General features: G+C 39.4%; 2 protein-coding genes across 3 annotated transcripts in view; one reads left to right on the forward strand and one right to left on the reverse strand.

Annotated features, from left to right (window-relative positions):
* Positions 1-1310: 1310 nt before the first annotated feature.
* LOC131783552 (uncharacterized) lies at positions 1311-8370 on the reverse strand. The gene is made up of 6 exons (XM_059100309.2): positions 8211-8370; positions 6587-6980; positions 5620-5803; positions 4889-5097; positions 3179-3454; positions 1311-2404 (listed from the first exon to the last, which is right to left on the reverse strand). The coding sequence occupies exons 1-6, from the start codon at positions 8232-8234 to the stop codon at positions 2181-2183; spliced, it is 1311 nt and encodes a 436-aa protein (XP_058956292.2). The 5' UTR covers positions 8235-8370; the 3' UTR covers positions 1311-2180.
* Positions 8371-8443: 73 nt separating this feature from the next.
* The window catches only part of LOC131783593 (uncharacterized), a 29212-nt gene continuing 18898 nt past the window's right edge, over positions 8444-18757 (forward strand). For both annotated transcript variants that reach the window (XM_066168120.1, XM_066168121.1), the window contains exons 1-4: positions 8444-8785; positions 13802-13949; positions 14621-14686; positions 15162-15212. In XM_066168120.1, coding sequence (XP_066024217.1) covers positions 13863-13949; positions 14621-14686; positions 15162-15212 — 204 coding nt within the window. In that variant the 5' untranslated portion in view covers positions 8444-8785; positions 13802-13862. The remainder of the gene's footprint in view (positions 8786-13801; positions 13950-14620; positions 14687-15161; positions 15213-18757) is intronic.

An 18757-nucleotide genomic window follows, 5' to 3' on the forward strand; every position in this document is an offset into this window, starting at 1 on the left:
ATCATGATCGTTTTGCTGTTGTCACTTGTGCGAATGATATGCCCCGCTTTCTTTCTAGGCCGTTTGCTTCACTGTCCCCTTCCCTAATCTCGTACCCAGATCCCAACCTGTAACTGAAATGTATCAACCGCTTGGCTGTGAAAGGTCTGGGTACGAGACTGCCTTCCGCCTCCTACCCCTTTATTCACCTTGTAAATTTTTCAGTCCTATCCATACCTCCATGGTAGGGGAAGAACTATGAGTAAATAGGTGAACGTTGTTTGATGCGCGATTTATAGAGGTTTGCACGGTGGATTCATGACTGTGAATCGTTCTATTAATCTGTTCGGACGATTTATGACCCTAGGGGGGGGCAATATCGCATGCACCCGGCTGTTTTGCGTCTCAGCAATCTGTAATTGAGCTTGCGTCAGCTGCATGCGGCCCGATATAGGTAGGAGATGTGATAGTTTCTATGGCTGCTTTCAGCTATTGTGGAATATCACGAAAATAAGCATTCGTTGGTCTATCGTTTGAAAATATTCTAAATATTAAAGTCAACTACATTTCCAATCATTTGCATTTTATCATTTAATTTAACGTTAATCAGGTACATCAGTGAGATAAACCTAAAAAAGCGTACCGATCAGAAAACAAGCCAACAAAACACAGAAGAACCCCTGATTAGCTTTCTATTAACCCATCTTTTGAAAATTCGTTAAATAGCGAATTTACAAGGAACAATTTTCATTCTTGGCCCTTGTTTGATTTTATAAATACTCCTTTGGAAAAACTTGAGTTTATTTCTTAATCACAACAGTGATAGAAGCATCAGATGTTGATTCAAAAAGTAAACATTTGTTCTTACCGATAAAATTAGTTTTCCCAGAACCCGAAGGGCCGATCAAGGCAATGCGAATCGCATCAATGTCGTCCACAGGCAGACCTGTGAAAGATTCTTTCTTGATCCATGGGCAAGTCTGAAAATGGTAGTCCATCAGTTTCTTTTGGAGTTCAAGAACGCGTCTTCCTCTTTCAATCTTTCTCTTGCAATCTTCTTCGTTATTTTTAATATTCTAAGGGCCTATTTACACGGTACGACTTTGTCGCATGCGACAAGCTTACGACAGGCTTACGACACGAATTGTTTCGTGTAAATCAAACCTACAACTCGCTTACGACTCTTAAGTCATGTCGTAGGCCTGTCGTAAGCTTGTCGCATGCGACAAAGTCGTGCCGTGTAAATAGGCCTTAACAGTACCTTTATTCACCCCCAGACCCCTGTCATTGTAAATGAAATACCTCCTTTAAAATGACGACATCCACAGAAAGGTAGTTCATCTCTTTTTAATGGCGTTTAATCAAGCGTACAACTGTTTTTTATTTTCTGCTGAACAAAGCTGTCAGGGCCGGTTATCTCCACGGGGTCTAACCCAAACCGTGGTTTCACGCCAGCAGTGAGCCTCGGAGATTCTCTTTAATAGGGTTGATTCATTGAATTAATTGCTTCCACTATAAGCTTTCTGCCCCTTTGACACTGTTCTCAAAAAAACAAAAGTTCAGATAAAAGGTTTGGCTAAATTCAAGATGACTTAGAGCGCAGTTTTGTTAAACTACGGCTAAACTTTGTTTAAATAACAGGCCGTTGCAGTTTATCGCAGTTGATATGTTGAAAACAAAGATTCCTTTGTTTTCATCTGGCGGCATTCGTTTTGTGGCCATCTTTCACATCGAATGGCTTTTGAAGAACACAATACATAAACAACACCAATATATGAAATACAGTTCATAGAAAACAAGGAAAAAAAACAAACTATGTTCTGATAGCAGGCCCTTTTCATTAGGACTGTGGCACAAACGTTTTTTCTTCTGCGAAGCGAGCTGGACCTCGATGAAAATAGCTCAATTTAGCTCAGTTAGACCCTGCTGGGAAACTTTCTCTGATACTAATGGCCAGTTAATGCCAAATCTCTAACAGACCTCTCCCAGCTCACTTTGCTTAAGACCTAAGACTTTTTCGTGGGCAAAGAAACCCTTGTGCCGCAGATTTTTCGAAAAAAAAATTGGAAAGAACAGCAATCAGAAATCTACCCAATCTGATAACATATTTTTATACACAAGCATTTTTCAACTGACCTAAACTAAATCAATCAATCCCTTTTTTCTTAATAAAATCATTTTTTGTATGTGCATAGTGCCTCTCACAAGCTCTGCATCTCCTCTTCCAAGACTATCTTCATTCCAATGGACAATGGCAGACTCGACTTGATGTCTTCCCACATTTCCTTCAGCACCTTTACAGTGTTGATCTCTTCTTTCTTCAAGTGTTCCTTCAGAGTTTTCATCTTACCCTGGTCAGACCAGTGGTGTTTATGCTGCAGACGAGCCAAGAACTGCTCAGTGGTTTCCCCACTAAGGGATGGTCCTGACGACGGAAAAAATAAGGGGGCACTGAGGAGCAGTTAAGGAGGACAATAACAACAAAGGCACACTTTCCGTCTGTGTTTAGCTGTTTTTACACTAAAATTAAAATCTTTGAATCTGTATTAGAAGACAACGGTTTTTTTGTGCACTTCTGGATTGGAGTGAGTGAGCAAATTTAGATTTCATTTTTGCCGTTCAATATTGATGTAAAACGTTGTGCTTAACTTGCCAACTAGTAATCTCTCTTGAAGAAGAGTTACATCATGCATTTTTATGGGATATTATCATAATAGTATATAGATTTAGCCAAGCCTAAAAGCGGAGCTCGCATTTTTTTTTCCCGCACGTCTCAAGGGCATAACGCCTTGCCCCGGCCAAGACTAGAACTCGGGTCGTCCGACTCGGAGTCCAGTGCACTGACCACAGGACTACTGAGAATTTTAAAAATATTATCTTTCTCTTTGTATCCTGATTTGCTTTCATCTCCCAAGCCCACCACGTCATCAATACTATTCGTGAATATTTTCGGTGCCATGAAGGCAGATGTTGAACATAATGGTCGAGTGTACAAGTAAAAAATGTCTTCAACGCGTATTGGAACCTTCGATTACTCCCTGCGGAATACTCTATCGCTTAGCTACAGAAAACCCGTAGGTAGCTTGGGCCATATACCAGACTTATCGTTGAAAATTGTTCTGCATATACCGAAGTAGCATACATTATGCACCATTTTCATTTTCTCACATTTACCGAAAGCTAAGGTAAAATCTGTTACCTCCTGCCACGATTTCTCTCTCCATCTTATTTTTCTCTCGCTGTTTACGGATTCTGATAAACCTCTCGGCAGACAACAAAACAGAATCCAAGATGTCAAGGGCAGCTCGATCCACAGCATCAGACTGCTTAGCTTTAGCGTGCGTGTAATTTGCAATGAAGTAGGTCTTCTCACTGGAGCTACCGGTCGCCCAGGAGGCCTGGTCAAAAGCTTCATCCTTGTCCTCCTTATCTTTAAGCTTGTCCAGGTAGGTGATTACAGTCACAGGAGCATAACCTGAAAGGTTACGGTAAATATAATTACATTTAGTACCACAGCACTACCTCGATTGATGGAGATGAATGAGAGAAAAGGCGGACGCGTAGAAAAAGGCCAAAGGGAGAAGGTGTGGAGTGGGGTGGCGACATCCGCCACATCGCTCAGCCGCTCCTTTCGGGGGTCCTCACAAAATGGAAGTCTGCAACACACTAGAGCACAGTCTGTAAAGTAAGCTGAGAGTTATCAGACTTATCAGCGTTACAGGAGATCAATCTATAACACGTGTATTTTCAAAAGTATGTTCAACCACATCTTTAGTTTGGGCGCCAACGACACCTCCCCCCCCGCTAAATCTCCACCCCAAAGCCCTAATGCTGCGCTCTCACCTCGCTTCACTGCAAGTCTGTCGTGACTCACTCGCCTGATTTTCTATCGCTACACTAAAATGTACGGCAATGACTCTTGCAAAGAAGATTTAGGGCCTGTTTACATGGAGGTGAAAGACCCCAGGAAGGTGAGGTAGCCCGCCAAGCTGTGGTTGAAAATTAAAACGCGTTTACATACAATCTTACAACCCCGGGGTGCTGGGGTGAAGTTGTTTTTGCGCTTGTAATTAGGGAGTTTGAGCAGAGGCGTTCCAAACTCACATCTCGAGAAAGACGAAAGATTAATTCTCGGACACATAAGTATTTATTCATGAAAGCGTCATGCGTTGTGTTACGCGGTGTTAGGTTACGCGAGGAACCGTTGACTTAATACGTTATACGGAATTGTTTTGGAAACGAAATATGGTTGATTTACAACGCAAAATATTCCGAAATGTGAACATTTTACACTCCTTGTGTGGAATGTGCAAAGTTTCAAAACATACATGTTTCGCTTTTGAGCTTTTTGCCATGAACGCGACGCTCGCTAGGCGGGTTACCCCACCTTGAAAAGTTTAACTCGTGGCAAATTGTCACCCCGGCTGACAGAGTTACCCTACCTGGAATTGTTTTGGAAACGAAATATGGTCGATTTACAACGCAAAACATTCCAAAATGTGAACATTTTACACTCCTTATGTGGAATGTACAAAGTTTTAAAACATACATGTTTCGCTTTTGAGCTTTTTGCCATGAACGCGACGCTCGCTAGGCGGGTTACCCCACCTTGAAACGTTTAAATCGTGGCAAATTGTCACCCCGGCTGACAGAGTTACCCTACCTGGCAGACCGGGCAACCCGCCTAGGCGGGTCACCCCACCTATCATGTAAACGTGATCAAGATAAAATAAGAAATTATATGGACAGGCGGGTTACCCCACTTAGGCGGGTTACCTCACCTACCTGGGGTCCCCCACCTCCATGTAAACAGGCTCTTAGGCAGAGTAAAAACGGTATCACCTGTCTCTGATTTCACTTAGAAATTTGCGTCCATGGGAATAATCTTCAAAGTTTTATCTCTACTTACCATCTTTTCTGAAATGCTCTCTGATTTTCTTCAGAGTTTCCTTGTACTTGCCGTCTTTCAAACGCGGGTCGTTCGCCTTAACAACAAAAACAACAGCATGTGCGCATCTTGAAAGAGGTAGTACACCTCTCACTGGACCGGTGGGCTCTTGATTGGCTGCTGCGTCAGTTCCGTCACAATTTCGCTTAACTTCTTCTCCTGGACGGATTCTAGATAAAGATAAAAAGGGAACAAGCGACTGAGCATTCGTTGTTACTTGGGTTGAAAAGCGCAAGAGGCGGCGAACGAGGGCCATTTCAGAGGAACAAGGGGAAAGGGGAATCCCTACCCACAGGCTCCCCCTCCTTCGTTTTACGCTAGATAGAAAGCGCGGGATAGGGCTAGTTAACACAATTTTGCAAAGGTATGTTCCGCCAGAAGTCTTATTCATTGGCCTTTCATATACCCATCTTGAATATAAAGGTGCCTCTCTGCTCTCAGTCCATTAACCTCAAACAAAACACTGGTGCTTAAGCAAGGGAGGATGCTCCATGCTCATTTCCCCCTATGGCTATGCGCGGCTATGCGCGGCTATGCGCGGCTTTGCCCGTTTTTTTGAAATAGAAATAAAAGTCGAAGTTGAAGTTGAAAAACTGCATCCTGTTTTTCTACCCTGAAGGATGTTGAAATAAGAAAAGAAAGACTTATCATTATTATTATCGTTAAGGTTATTATCCTTATTGAATTCTCACCTTCCCGACATTATATTGAGACATTCATCCAGGAGTCTTTCGTCACTCTCAAAAAACCCTCTGGTGTCAATCATCCGAATCTTCTTGTGCACATAGTATTCCTCGAGCAGAATAGTTCCTTCACTTCCGGTACCTTGTTCAAAGGCGCTCTGTTCGGCCTCTCCGAGAGCTCGCTGTAAAGTACCTTAGAAATAATAAAAAAATATTTCAGGATATGCGCAAAACTCTAATAAAATGCGCACTAACACAATTATCTATTTCTAAAACTTCTGTATGTGCGCTCGCTTGCCTTCACTCGATTCGCCGCGCCAATATATTTTCTATGTAAGACGATTGTCGTGTCCCTTTAAGATTGCGAAATACAGTCGAATGTCGCCCTGCAGACACCTCGCTATTACGGAAACCCCGCCATAGCGAACAAAAGCCAGCCCCTCGACAAAACGCATAAAGAGATGACTGAAATAAACTCCTGTCATTACGGACACTTTCATGCCCCCCAGCGCAACATTTCACTTTTTTTTTTCTCTCGCTATAGCGGACACTTCGTCCAAAATCGTGACTCACATAATATAAGGCGACATTACGATAAAGGAAAATAAAAAAAAAAAACATTCTCCAACTCGGTGCGAACATGAAAATTTCCTGGTTGTGGCTGGTTCGTGAGGCCACTTTAGAAACTTTACGTTTGCGTAGTTACATACTATTTCAGATGTTGAGAGACAAAACAATTTTTTTTCTCTCATACCCCGCCGAACTTTTGCCATTACGGACACTAAATTTCCCTCCGAGGGTGTCCCCGAGGGAGTCGACTGTATTAGAGTTGTTAAAATCTTGTTCTTTGTCTCTAAACCTCAATGATCGCAAAAGCCAACTAAAGGTTAAACACATCCAACGATATTGGCCATCCTTGATAATAGCATTTGGAAGCAGTTGATGGTTGATTCAAAGAGGTAAAATTTGTTCTTACCAACAAAACTAGTTTTCCCAGAACCCGTAGGGCCGATCAAGGCAATGCGAATCAGATCCACGTCGTCCACATGCAGACCTGTGAAAGATTCTTTCCTGATCCTTGGGCAAATCTGAAAATCGTACCACAACAGATCCCGTTTGAGTTGAAGGAACGCTTCCTCCTCTTTCAATCTTCTTTCATTTTCTTCTCTTTCACGTCGTTGTTTATCTAACCGCATCCTCTGTGCCTCGTCTTCGTACAAGGCACGTTCCTTCGCTTCGCGTAACGCCAGCTCGCGGTCTTTTTCCATCTTGTCACGCAATTCTCTCATTCTCTCCTCATTTTCCTCTTGAGCCCTCCTCTCGCCTTGCGCACGCGCGCTGGGATCTGTTCTGTCTACTGTCTCATAGTTCTTTATCGAAAAAAAAAAGAAAAAGCCAGCTTATTTAGCACTAAACACAAATTCTCTGACAAAAGTAATGAATATTTCATGCCCAAGGTTATTAGCCATCAACTTTAGTACAATGCGTTTCACGCACCGAATTGACTTAACTTGGCTTTTGGAGGAAAGGCAATTTACTACTTAGGAAAAGTCAAATTAAGTGTTGCGAAAACAAATACAATTTTATTCACTAAATTCTTCTTCCAACATCGTCAAACCCCAAAAATGAAACTTTACCACGTATTTTAGATCTTATGAATAATAAAAACATCACGGGACGATATGCATTACCACGATCATATCAATTTACAAAAGTACACGTATTACTGACCAATGATAAGCTTGTTCAACCAAAATCTTTGCGGATGTATGTAATAAAATTATCCCTTTGAGCCACAGAATTGTCACTTTTCCTTGCCATGGGAAGCGAGGCAAACAAACAGGCATTGCGTGACTTTCTTTAACAAATTGCGTAACTGGAGAATTGTAAAAATCTTCTGAGGATAACGCACAAACAAGGTTAGGCAGATTTAAGAACTTTCGAAAGAAAATGTGCAAATTTATATTCTCAGTATCAAAACCTACCAGCTATTTTATCGAAATATTAAATAATCCAAATATATTGATACGCAATTTTACTGGTTCCAAGAATTTGCCATACCGGAACATGAGTTACCCAGAAGTCAAAGAAAGCCGACAAAGTTACTTTCGCTTTAGACCATCAATAATTTCTTCGTTTCACTGGCCTGTTTTTGTTTTTTTTCCCGTTTCCTTAATAAAGGTCGGGCCTGAATAATATTCAATGGCTCTATTTTCTTCTTACCAGAATGATAACACAAGCAATTCTTGATCGATTATCTTACGAAATCGAAATATCCACGTCTTTCGCTTTCGCTGCGTTACCTTCTGTACTGCAAACTGCTAAGTTTGCCATGTGTAAGTGTTTAGTTGATCTCCAATAGAAATGACTCTACAGAACTAATAGTATTTTAATCTCTGTGTTGCTTTTTTTTTAAACTTATGACTAAGCCTGATCGCTTTGATTGTATTTCTTACGAATAATGTAACCAGTTATTCCTGAACTTTGACGTGCAAGAGAACCATTTTATTTGCAAACGAAGGGAAGAGCAAAACACGCTTACAATGTTTGTTAAAGTTGATTTGGTGAACGTAAAAGTTACAAAGTGCGTCTATACTTACAATTTTAGATTCACTTCCTCCCATTGTAAAACAATTTCCCTTTGTAGTCTCCCACCTCAAAAGAATCGCCGCTTCTTTAACGCTATCTCCTTCAACAAAAGCGGAAGTGTGATTTCCCCGAAATTACGTGACCGTTTTTATTTCGAGAACAAACCTTCTTCGGCACCAGTCTCTTACAGTTGAATCAAATTTCCAATCGTCTGTTTTCTAATAATAAACGGCCCTGCTGGCAACCTTTCAAAGCAGCGTTGGACATTTTCCCGCTACAACATATCAAACCGTTATTTTGCTAATGAATGACCCCTTCAGAAGTAAGAGGAGGGGATTACATCCAGGATTTCAAGGAGCTCAAAGTTGGGCGAGAAGTGACTGCCTTGGTTCATGTGTCAGTCGTGCGTTACCAATTATCCCAAGATCACCTGATCAGGAATGACGCTTCCTATCGTTCTGAGCCGTATGCTGTGCGGAATTTATGGTTATATATTCCTGTCTGTTGCAAACTAGAAAAGCCATTCGCCTCTAAACGTTAGTCTGCCGTGAAAAAGACTTGGCCGATCATAACCATTAACACGAGGGTGAGTTGTCTGGTTTTATCATTGTCTGTTTTACTTCTTCAAATGAAACGCTCGGGCGTCCGTGTCCGTTCGGCGAAAGCGAGTGTAGTTGAGGCATGATCTGCTGTGTATTATGTTATCAGTTTAACTCCTGTTAGAGCGACGAAGGATTCTAAGGCTATTTCAGTTAGTTTAGGCCATGTTTTGTAGATGACTCCCTGCTTATGTACAAAATACGCCGAATTCAATTCTCTGGGTAAACACGTTAGCGATGTTATCTTTGAATAAGGTTACGCAGGGGACCAGGTATTTGAAAAGAATTACGGACGCTAACACGCCAAGAACTCCACGAAAAGAACATTACGTATTGTTCAGTTTGAATTCTTTGAGACCTCGGTGCGAATGATTTTCTAAAACAATAACATTTTTGTAGTAACTTATATTCCATGGGCCTAGGCGAATACGGTAGGACGCCATCTTGAATCGTTATGTTAATTTAATTGTTTGAATCGACCAGAAGATATTCGCGGTTATAATTGTCTACGTATCCCTTAAAGCCCACTAAAATTTTAACTATGGAACACAGTTCAAGGGATAGGAGATGGTACATTTTAAATTTGGCAGAAGGGAAGGGAATATTTTCTTATTTAATGTAAGAAAAACTTCCTGGTGGCCTCATCAGATTTTTTTACTGATATGTTTAGTTTTGACAGCCATTGTTGTTCAATCGTTGACGGAAAACAATGGAATCGAACTCGAAACGCGTCATTTTCGAAAGGAACTTGGGCATGAAATTTAAAACTGTGAGGAATACTGGCTGGAAAGCAATCCAGTTTATATAATTCAACTAAGTGGTGAAGCAACTTGGAAATGGAGAGCGTTTTACTGGCTGCCTCGCAGAGTATTTGAATCACTCGAAGTTCTGTTCTCTGTGGAGATAAAAGAATCTTTCGATAGACGTTTGATCAACACTAACATTTCAATGGTTGCACTCAGCATTCAAAATCATGATTAAAGTCGCCCCATGTAAGGTAATCCAGGACAGTATTAGATTCTGGATTCCGCGCTATGGATTCCGGATTTCAGGTGCTGGATTCCACATTTCCGAATTCCAAAACACAAAAGATTCCAGATTTTAGTTTCTGGTTTGCTCCTAATTTTCGCATTTTTTTGTTTTCTAGGAATGACTTCAGTGGCTGATTTCGTCATTGAAGGACATGTTGTGTGAATGCATGTTTGTCTACTCATATTTCCATAACAAAATTTGATAATTACAAGAAATATATTACAGCAAATCATGATCAAGGGATAAATTTTTCTCCTAGGAATATCTGTTGAGACTGTCCGTCTCTTAAGTCCAATGTCCATTAATTCCACACCTTTTTGGCAAGTCTGAAGAGGCGAGGCCATATTTCTTTCATTCAGGTTCCTCAAGGTTCTTCAAGTGATTTAACGGTAACAAAAGAACTAATAGTTCAAGTCCTTGCTTATCGTTTTTAATTTGTTAATAAATGTTGGACTAAAAAGTTGTTCCAACACAGCATAGCATTGTTTGGACTGGGCTGACTGACTGGCCAATTTTTTAAATCCAAAATTGATTTAGAATTGCTAAGAAAACAGCAAGAAAATGTTTCCTAATCATCTCAAATTACTTTCTTAACTTCCTTTTAAACAAAAACCATAGTATTGACGAAAAATTTAAACTGAAATATAATTTTAATAACACCTCGTGTATGTCGTATCGCAAATAAATCGCAGACTATGGCTAGGAAAAGCTTGTGTTCCGAAATGTAATCGGCAATGATGTTCGACAATACGAGATTGTGCATAAAACGGTGTTAAACCAACTCACCTATACTTCAACCTTTGCAAAATCGCGAAAGATCTGCATTTACACGATAATTTTCCAACAATAACAGATTCTCTTTTCTACACTTCTTTTTAAAAGGTTAGCCAGGTCACATTACCTCGGCTATGAATTCTCCAGAGCAATGATTCGATAAAGGTTTAAGGTGGGCCGCCGCTATTTTCTTCTCTAAAAAATGTTGTTCGACCCTAAAATCTAGTCATATCTTATTTTATTCGCACTGAGACATGATGCCCTCATGAAATCTTAAATTTTGTTATTGCGAATGCCAAATATCAAAGAAAGCGGTTTACATTTAACTACCGAAAATTCGACTTACAAGTAGACCTCTCCCGTCTCCCATAAATATCCACTAGATATATCTTTGTTCAAAGTTTGTCGTATTTGGAAACGTGTGGTCTGTCGCCAAGTTGAAATCCAAGCAAATCGTGTGGTATTTGAACGCTTTTGTTATGTAAACAATTTCTTTTGTCCTTCCAAATTTGCATACCTGTTGACCACGTGAGTGAGCTGCACTCTACAGTGGTTGCATCGGTCATGATAAAATGCAGACTGCAGACCATTCAGATAGTTCAAACCGCGCAGACCGTGCAGACTGTGCAATCTTTTTGTTTGCTTTTTTTTCAACTGTGATTTACAAATGATTAAGGTGTATACACCTTTTTCTTGCTCTTTTGGTAACGTTGGAACTGACTAATTGATAACTAGTAGGGAACTTTGGCGTTTGTCAATATCGAAGTCGATTGGGTGATAGGTCATAAATGAATTTGCAATTCAGTTAGGTCATCCAGAATCTTCAGTTTTACCAATATCAAATATAAACATTTATATCAGATATAGATATGCGTTTTTAGAAAACTCGCTCAGTAATTTCTGCCTGCTCTTTCAGTTCTGAGGTCCATCAGACACTTTCAACCAATAAAAGCTGAGTACTGAAGACTATAATGTTTTTAGTTGAAAAGGTTGAAAGGTTTGCTTTGCTAGTATATAAGGCATTTCTGATCAAGCCTTTCTATCAGTGTAAACTTTTTGAGTGAAAAGCTCTTTTCTTAATTTTCGCGTTCCTCAGGCAAGCGAAGACAGGCACGATGGGTGCTCGAAGGCTTACCCGCAGTCGAGGGCTAGCATAACGCATTGCCAAAAAGTGTTCGCCTATTATGCAGAGTAAATTCCAAATATATTCTGCGAGAGTTGGATTCGAAAAATTTGAGAGCGAGTCACTTACAAGTTGCTGTGCTCTTCTTTTCCAACAAAAACAATAATAGCATAGCAAAAACAAGTTATGGGAAAGTCAGCGACCTCTGAAGCAATAAGGAGCAATAAGGAATAGGACCAAAACTGTCGACCATTTCCTGGGAAGGCATGATGGCTGCAAAAATTAATTAGCGGCGGTCTCGCAGTGTCGATCAAAGTATTTCTCAACAAGCAAAAAGTTCTGAAATGTGCTTAAAGTATGTGCAATCATTTGGGGGTGAGACCGAATTATATAAATGTTGCTGTAAGCCTATTAATTCTTCTGGGAGGATAGCTTGTATATATCGGCGCGTGGTCTTGCTTACCTGGAAAGAGAATTATTACACGACCGTATACAGCCTTAAAACCATTGAGCCCCAACGTGAAGCATTTCATTAAATATTATTTCTTTCGGATTTTACACATCCACGATCCACGAGTTGGAAAAAAATCCAACTGAAGAAATCGTTGCAAAAATTCATTTTCATCCTTTCAGCTTTGCACAAAGGTCACTTGGCGAGCTCTCAGCCAACGAAAAACCGGTCAAATAATAAACGCTCTGGTTAGCCTAGAATTTCTTGAAATTCGCGATATTGTACTCAGCTAGAACACATGTGGTGCGTACCGTACGAATTTTTCCACTTCAGTCTTTAATTGCGGGCGACCAGCGGAGCCCGCAATCCTAATCTCAACATTGGTTACAATCGCATGCGCGGCAGTTATATAGCCTTGCAGTGACTCGAATTTAGCAAAAAAAGTCGTCCTTCCAAATATTTGTCCCTAGGGACACTAAGAACCAATGAAATTAAATGACGTAATTTGTGCATAGGCGCTTTGACCACGCGAGACAAACACGAAGCAGCAGTAATTTGAGCAGAGGCGCTCTGACCGCTAGAAACCAACACCAAGCAGAAGACAATTCTCACCAAAGCATAGCTGTTTCACGTTCCATAGTCAATGATCTTTAATGTAGTTGAAGGGCTCAAATAATATGTAAATTTCGCCTTCTTGAAGCTAAGAATGTCAAGAATCACGTGCAGTTCATGCAGAAGTGGCGGTCCATAAATTGGAATGCACACAACACAATTTTATCACGTGGACGACGTCTATTCCGTCGAAGAATCACGTGCAGCTCATGCATAGCTGGCGCGCCGTCCAATCAAAATCGAGCGTGTGAACTTGTGATCGGAACGTTTCCTGTTCGTGTCTGTTGTTGTCGGGTATCGAAATCTTCCGGCCATTGCGAGAGATCTGTGTTCCTCCTTGGCGGTGTTGAACTGTAGAGCGAGAGCTGTGCGTCCATTGACCTTGGCGTTGATCCATTGAAGACTTGAACTATAGAGCGATCGAGAGCTGTGCGTCCATTGACCTTGGCGTTGATCCATTGAAGACTTGAACTGTAGAGCGATCGAGAATGTCCATTTTATAATCAACAGTGTTTTTATTTACAACGTGAAAAAACAACCATTTTGTCAAACCCAACACAAAATAGAACTGGTGTATAATCAAACTGGTGTTACTGTTTCACAAGGTCAGTAAAACCACTCTTAGGTCCCTTTGTCTCGTTTATGGGAAAACAATCACCCACACTATGCAACCCTTTATTACGCTGCAAATATAAATGCCCAAAATGGAAAAAGAACACAACGCCACTGTTTTACAATGAAATCGTTAACCTCAGTGAAACAAATCATGCATAGCCCTCGCACGCACTTCCTAACCTGTGGTTATTACTAGTATAACTCCTAAGTGGAAGGAAGAGCGAGATTTTTCGGAGGCCAAGCATAGTAAATTTTTGACGTCGCGTTGGTTCTTCCGACTTTCTGATGTGTTCAATGAAAAGAGATTTTTAACTGCTTTTCATTGCAGTATTTCAGCCAAGATTTTCCCGGTAAGCAAAAGAGATATTTCTTTTATGTATGTATTTTACCCACCAGGAGGTGCACCGCTTGAATTCTTGATTCTCAAGAAGTACTCTAAAGCACTTGTCAGTTACAAATGGCTTCAAGGCCTCAAGATCTGTTCAAGTTCCCCCAGCGAGCAGAGAAAACTGAGGAATCGAATCCGTCAAATAACGAGAAACAGGTTTGTCATTCATTTATTTACTAATGTTGGATAAAATTTTTTTGCCATCATCTCATTCAGGCGTGTTGTTAGTGTGACAAATTTTACAGAGGCCAACGGAATTTTTAGCCGTTTGTAACAGAAAAAAAATGCTTGACCAGAAAAAAAGTGCCGCTGTGGTAAGTTAGAGGTTATCTTACCTGTCTTTGTGAAAAATGATGACCAAAGGGAGGCATCCTGGTATACTTTAGGGTTGAAGAGTAATATATCTGTTCATATCTCCTTGCTAGAGTTCATCTGACGGTGTTAATATGTCTAAGCACTGGATGCTTTTCAGTACTGACCTGATTTTCAGTTTTTACCTGGTACTAGGAACGCCATAAACTGCCAGAAAAATTCCGGTCCACCTACTTAGATAAGTCAGCTATTCTAACACAACCGATTTTTTATGCAACGGTAGATGCAGCTTGGTTATCACAGAAATAAGATTTATTCCCCCTCCCATAACACTTATGGAGGAGGCTTTTTATTTCATCAATTTTGTACTTATCTAGATGATAAACATTTGTTCATAAAATACAGGCAATTTTGTAGCAATTCGATCGCATCGTTCATTGTTCAGTTTATACTTGTTGTAGGAGAACGCGTTTTCAATTAGGTCTATACTTTTCATGTTGCATTCATCTATTCAGAGGTTAGAGTGGTCACCTGGAACTAGAGTGGTAGGAAAATCTGATTTCAAGGGGGAAACAGCAGATGTAAGTTATTTACGATTTTATAAAAATTGACTTGTATTTGAGGGAGTGATGATATTATAATGCTGACTGATTGCTCAACATTCATTCACTTTTCCTTTGCAAGCTAGAAGACACAAAAGTAATCCGTTATTCACACAAAGGAGAACCTCTTTGAGACTGCGTTTCATCAGTTCATTATGATTTTTGACAAGGAAACTATCGACAAGCAGAAAACTAAGCCCACCATTTTCAATTTGTACTGTAGCTACTTTTCGTTTGTAAACAAAAAGGGACAAAGCTGATTAGTTAGATCTTCAAAGAACATAATTTCATTCAGGTGTTTGGAAGAAAACTTTACTAAATGTATCATAACACGAGGACGCAATGTTGACATCAGGCAAGAGAATAATATAATACATTATCTTGCATATGAGGTAACTATGAAAACAAACCACTGCTGGAATAAAAGGGCTGACAGATCTATTTTTTGATTTAGGAGTTGCCGTTTAGAAAGGGAGAAATTCTCGTCATTCGCAATGTTACTGAGGTGAGTGCATATAAAAACCTTGCAAAATTGTCTGGCATTGCCCTGGCTGTTTTGTGCGTTGCGCTGGTTTATGAAACTCTCGTGGGAAAAGGTATATTTTTGTGCTACCTCTTGTTTGTGAGTTAGGTTATTTAAAATAATATATAGATTTAGCCAAGCCTAAAAGCGGAGCTCTTGTTGTTTTATTTTCTAGCCCCTCATTAAAATAAAAACTGTAATGAAACTCTCCAGCACTGGCTGTAGAAGAGTTTCTTAAAGGGATTTAGGGGCCAGTCTGGGGGGGGGGGGAATGGGTAGGGAAGCGAAGAACTGACGACGTCTGGAACCTGGGTATGACGCTCCCACATCTTCCAAAGCGATCAACACGCATCTAGTCAGCGGTATCTTCAAGCAGCAGAGGACCTTCATTGTTGTTTCTGATGTTTATAGCCAATTTTCGAATATGGGAATGTTTTCTCCTCAGATGAAGAGCGTGATATCAGCATCACTTGAAATTATATTCTTTTGAGCGTGACTTATAATTTCGGTTTGCGAAAATGAGCCAAAATTGAAAGAAACAACGGTAAACTACTTTGTGTTAAGATATCAGCGGTCACTTGAAGAGTATACACGTGAGAACGGTGAAATAGTAATTCAAGAAGCCAGGATCGTATGGGCTTCTCTTACATCTTCTCTTGAAGTTACTAGGTATGACTACTTGTCCCACCGTTTTTGCCTAACGTTTCAACTTCCTCTGTTTAGTGTAAAGTTAAAAGTAAGTAATTTTATCTTCTGGTTTGAAATACATGGCGTCTTTTTGAGATTTTTTCTGTTATTTGATTCGGTAACGTCTGCTACAACTTCATATAATGTTGGTGTCTTTAAGCCAACTGACCACAATCTTAACAACTCTAGCTAATAAAATACGAAATTTGTCTGACATGTTTCTTGCACTGCGAAAGTTTGCTTTAAAGGAAGACAAACTAGAACTAGAATGTCATAATTAAAACTTGATGACAAAGAGAGACTTAGGATTCGACCATGAAGACATTTGTAGAAAACTTTAGATACATGTGATGCCTGGATTTCATTTTTACATCACAGCTATCGATGCTAAACATCAATCAGGTTTCCTCCCTAGTTCTAAAGTTGAGTTGATGTTGTTATTGGCTATATTAAATGGGTTGAAAAGTTTTAGATGGTATTTTCTCATGTTTGTAAATAACTGAATTTACTGGAAGGTGGAGTTGTTGTAACATGTTAACGTGAAACACAACAATGGCACATGGTAAAGTCATTTGAAGTAGTCATTATCTGGGTTTTATATGTTGAAAACACACATGCACGCAGATTTCGTACAAACCTGTAGTTCAAGCCTGCCATAACTTCAAAATTTTGATGCACACCTCAAAAGGAGAAGGAATAAATTTCAAGTTTCTATTTATTCACTTTAGGTTAGTGAGGTAAAACTGAGTCAAACATTTACTCGATGACAGGTTCAAGAAATTTTCACAACTAATTTATAAAGTTAGCCTTCCTGGAACAATCAAATACATGTAAAAAATTAGACCAGGTATGTACTAATGATGCACAACAGAACTATCTGTGGTAAGAGGGCAGGCTTTCCTTTCTTCATTTAAAAAAATACTGAGGTTATCATCTTTTCACAAGCTCAGTGAAAAGTGAGAGTTAGCAACACTGATAGCGACTATGTTATTTGAATAAATATCCTGAGGAGGATAAGAGGGTAAGATATGGTCTGCACAACTCTCTTATTTTAATTTTTAACCTATTGAGCTAAGACATTTATATTCTTGCTTTGTGCGTTATGTGGACACCAATTAATTTAACTTTCATGCATCAAAATACAAAAAATGTCCTCTTCATCTATGTACCCTAAACACTTTAAGAGAGGAGGCAGGTCAAAATGAAAACATGAATTAAAATAGGAGGACCCCCCCTTAATTTCAGTCCTGATTAAAGGGGATCCTTGCTTTTCCAGATTCCCACCCTTTAACCCTCTAACTCCCAAGATCTCATCAATAATTATCCTTACTCTCTGCCATACAGTTTTTGTGATGTTAGTTTGGAGAATTTGGTATTGTATCATCTTATAATTCCCTAACTAATATTTTTCTTTATTCTCTTCACTTGTCTGCTTGATATTGTATTAATATTATAAGGAGAAATTCTGTTTTGTTCACTCACGGTAGTTAAGGGGTTAAAACACACAAAATTTTGATGCACACCTCAAAAGGAGAAGGAATAAATTTCAAGTTTCTATTTATTCACTTTAGGTTAGTGAGGTAAAACTGAGTCAAACATTTACTCGATGACAGGTTCAAGAAATTTTCACAACTAATTTATAAAGTTAGCCTTCCTGGAACAATCAAATACATGTAAAAAATTAGACCAGGTATGTACTAATGATGCACAACAGAACTATCTGTGGTAAGAGGGCAGGCTTTCCTTTCTTCATTTAAAAAAATACTGAGGTTATCATCTTTTCACAAGCTCAGTGAAAAGTGAGAGTTAGCAACACTGATAGCGACTATGTTATTTGAATAAATATCCTGAGGAGGATAAGAGGGTAAGATATGGTCTGCACAACTCTCTTATTTTAATTTTTTAACCTATTGAGCTAAGACATTTATATTCTTGCTTTGTGCGTTATGTGGACACCAATTAATTTAACTTTCATGCATCAAAATACAAAAAATGTCCTCTTCATCTATGTACCCTAAACACTTTAAGAGAGGAGGCAGGTCAAAATGAAAACATGAATTAAAATAGGAGGACCCCCCCTTAATTTCAGTCCTGATTAAAGGGGATCCTTGCTTTTCCAGATTCCCACCCTTTAACCCTCTAACTCCCAAGATCTCATCAATAATTATCCTTACTCTCTGCCATACAGTTTTTGTGATGTTAGTTTGGAGAATTTGGTATTGTATCATCTTATAATTCCCTAACTAATATTTTTCTTTATTCTCTTCACTTGTCTGCTTGATATTGTATTAATATTATAAGGAGAAATTCTGTCTTGTTCACTCACGGTAGTTAAGGGGTTAAAACTCACATATCTTGTGACTTATGTGGTGTTATTGGGCCGTAAAAAACAAATAAGTACAGTAACATAATTAGGAGGCGCAGTGGTCTCATGGTTAGCGCGCTCGACTCCGGAAACCCCTTACAATAAAGTAAAGCAGAAGCATATTACCTATATATGTAAACTGGGTGCAATAAAAGGTCGTAAAAGCAATTTTATTCTAACCTTCCTCCTCGAAGGATGCCTTGTGTATGAAGTATATCAATTCAGTACCTCCAGAGTAAAAAGCTAGGCTTTTGGGGCCACAAGTAATAAAATAATCAACGAGTTATGCTACGCCAATTTATCAAGAGTCAACAAGTATAGTTTCCTAAAAGCTTATGGAAAGTTTGAAATGTGCTTCACTTGTACTACATTTACGGATTCAACGTTCTTAACTACTGATGAAAATGCGAAGGTGTGACTCAATTAATTCCAAAGAAAATATCCAAGCAGGTTACAGAAATAGTTCGCGATTTGT

The sequence above is a fragment of the Pocillopora verrucosa genome, chromosome 6 (genome assembly GCF_036669915.1).
Source record: "Pocillopora verrucosa isolate sample1 chromosome 6, ASM3666991v2, whole genome shotgun sequence".
In the NCBI taxonomy this organism is placed as follows: domain Eukaryota; kingdom Metazoa; phylum Cnidaria; class Anthozoa; order Scleractinia; family Pocilloporidae; genus Pocillopora; species Pocillopora verrucosa.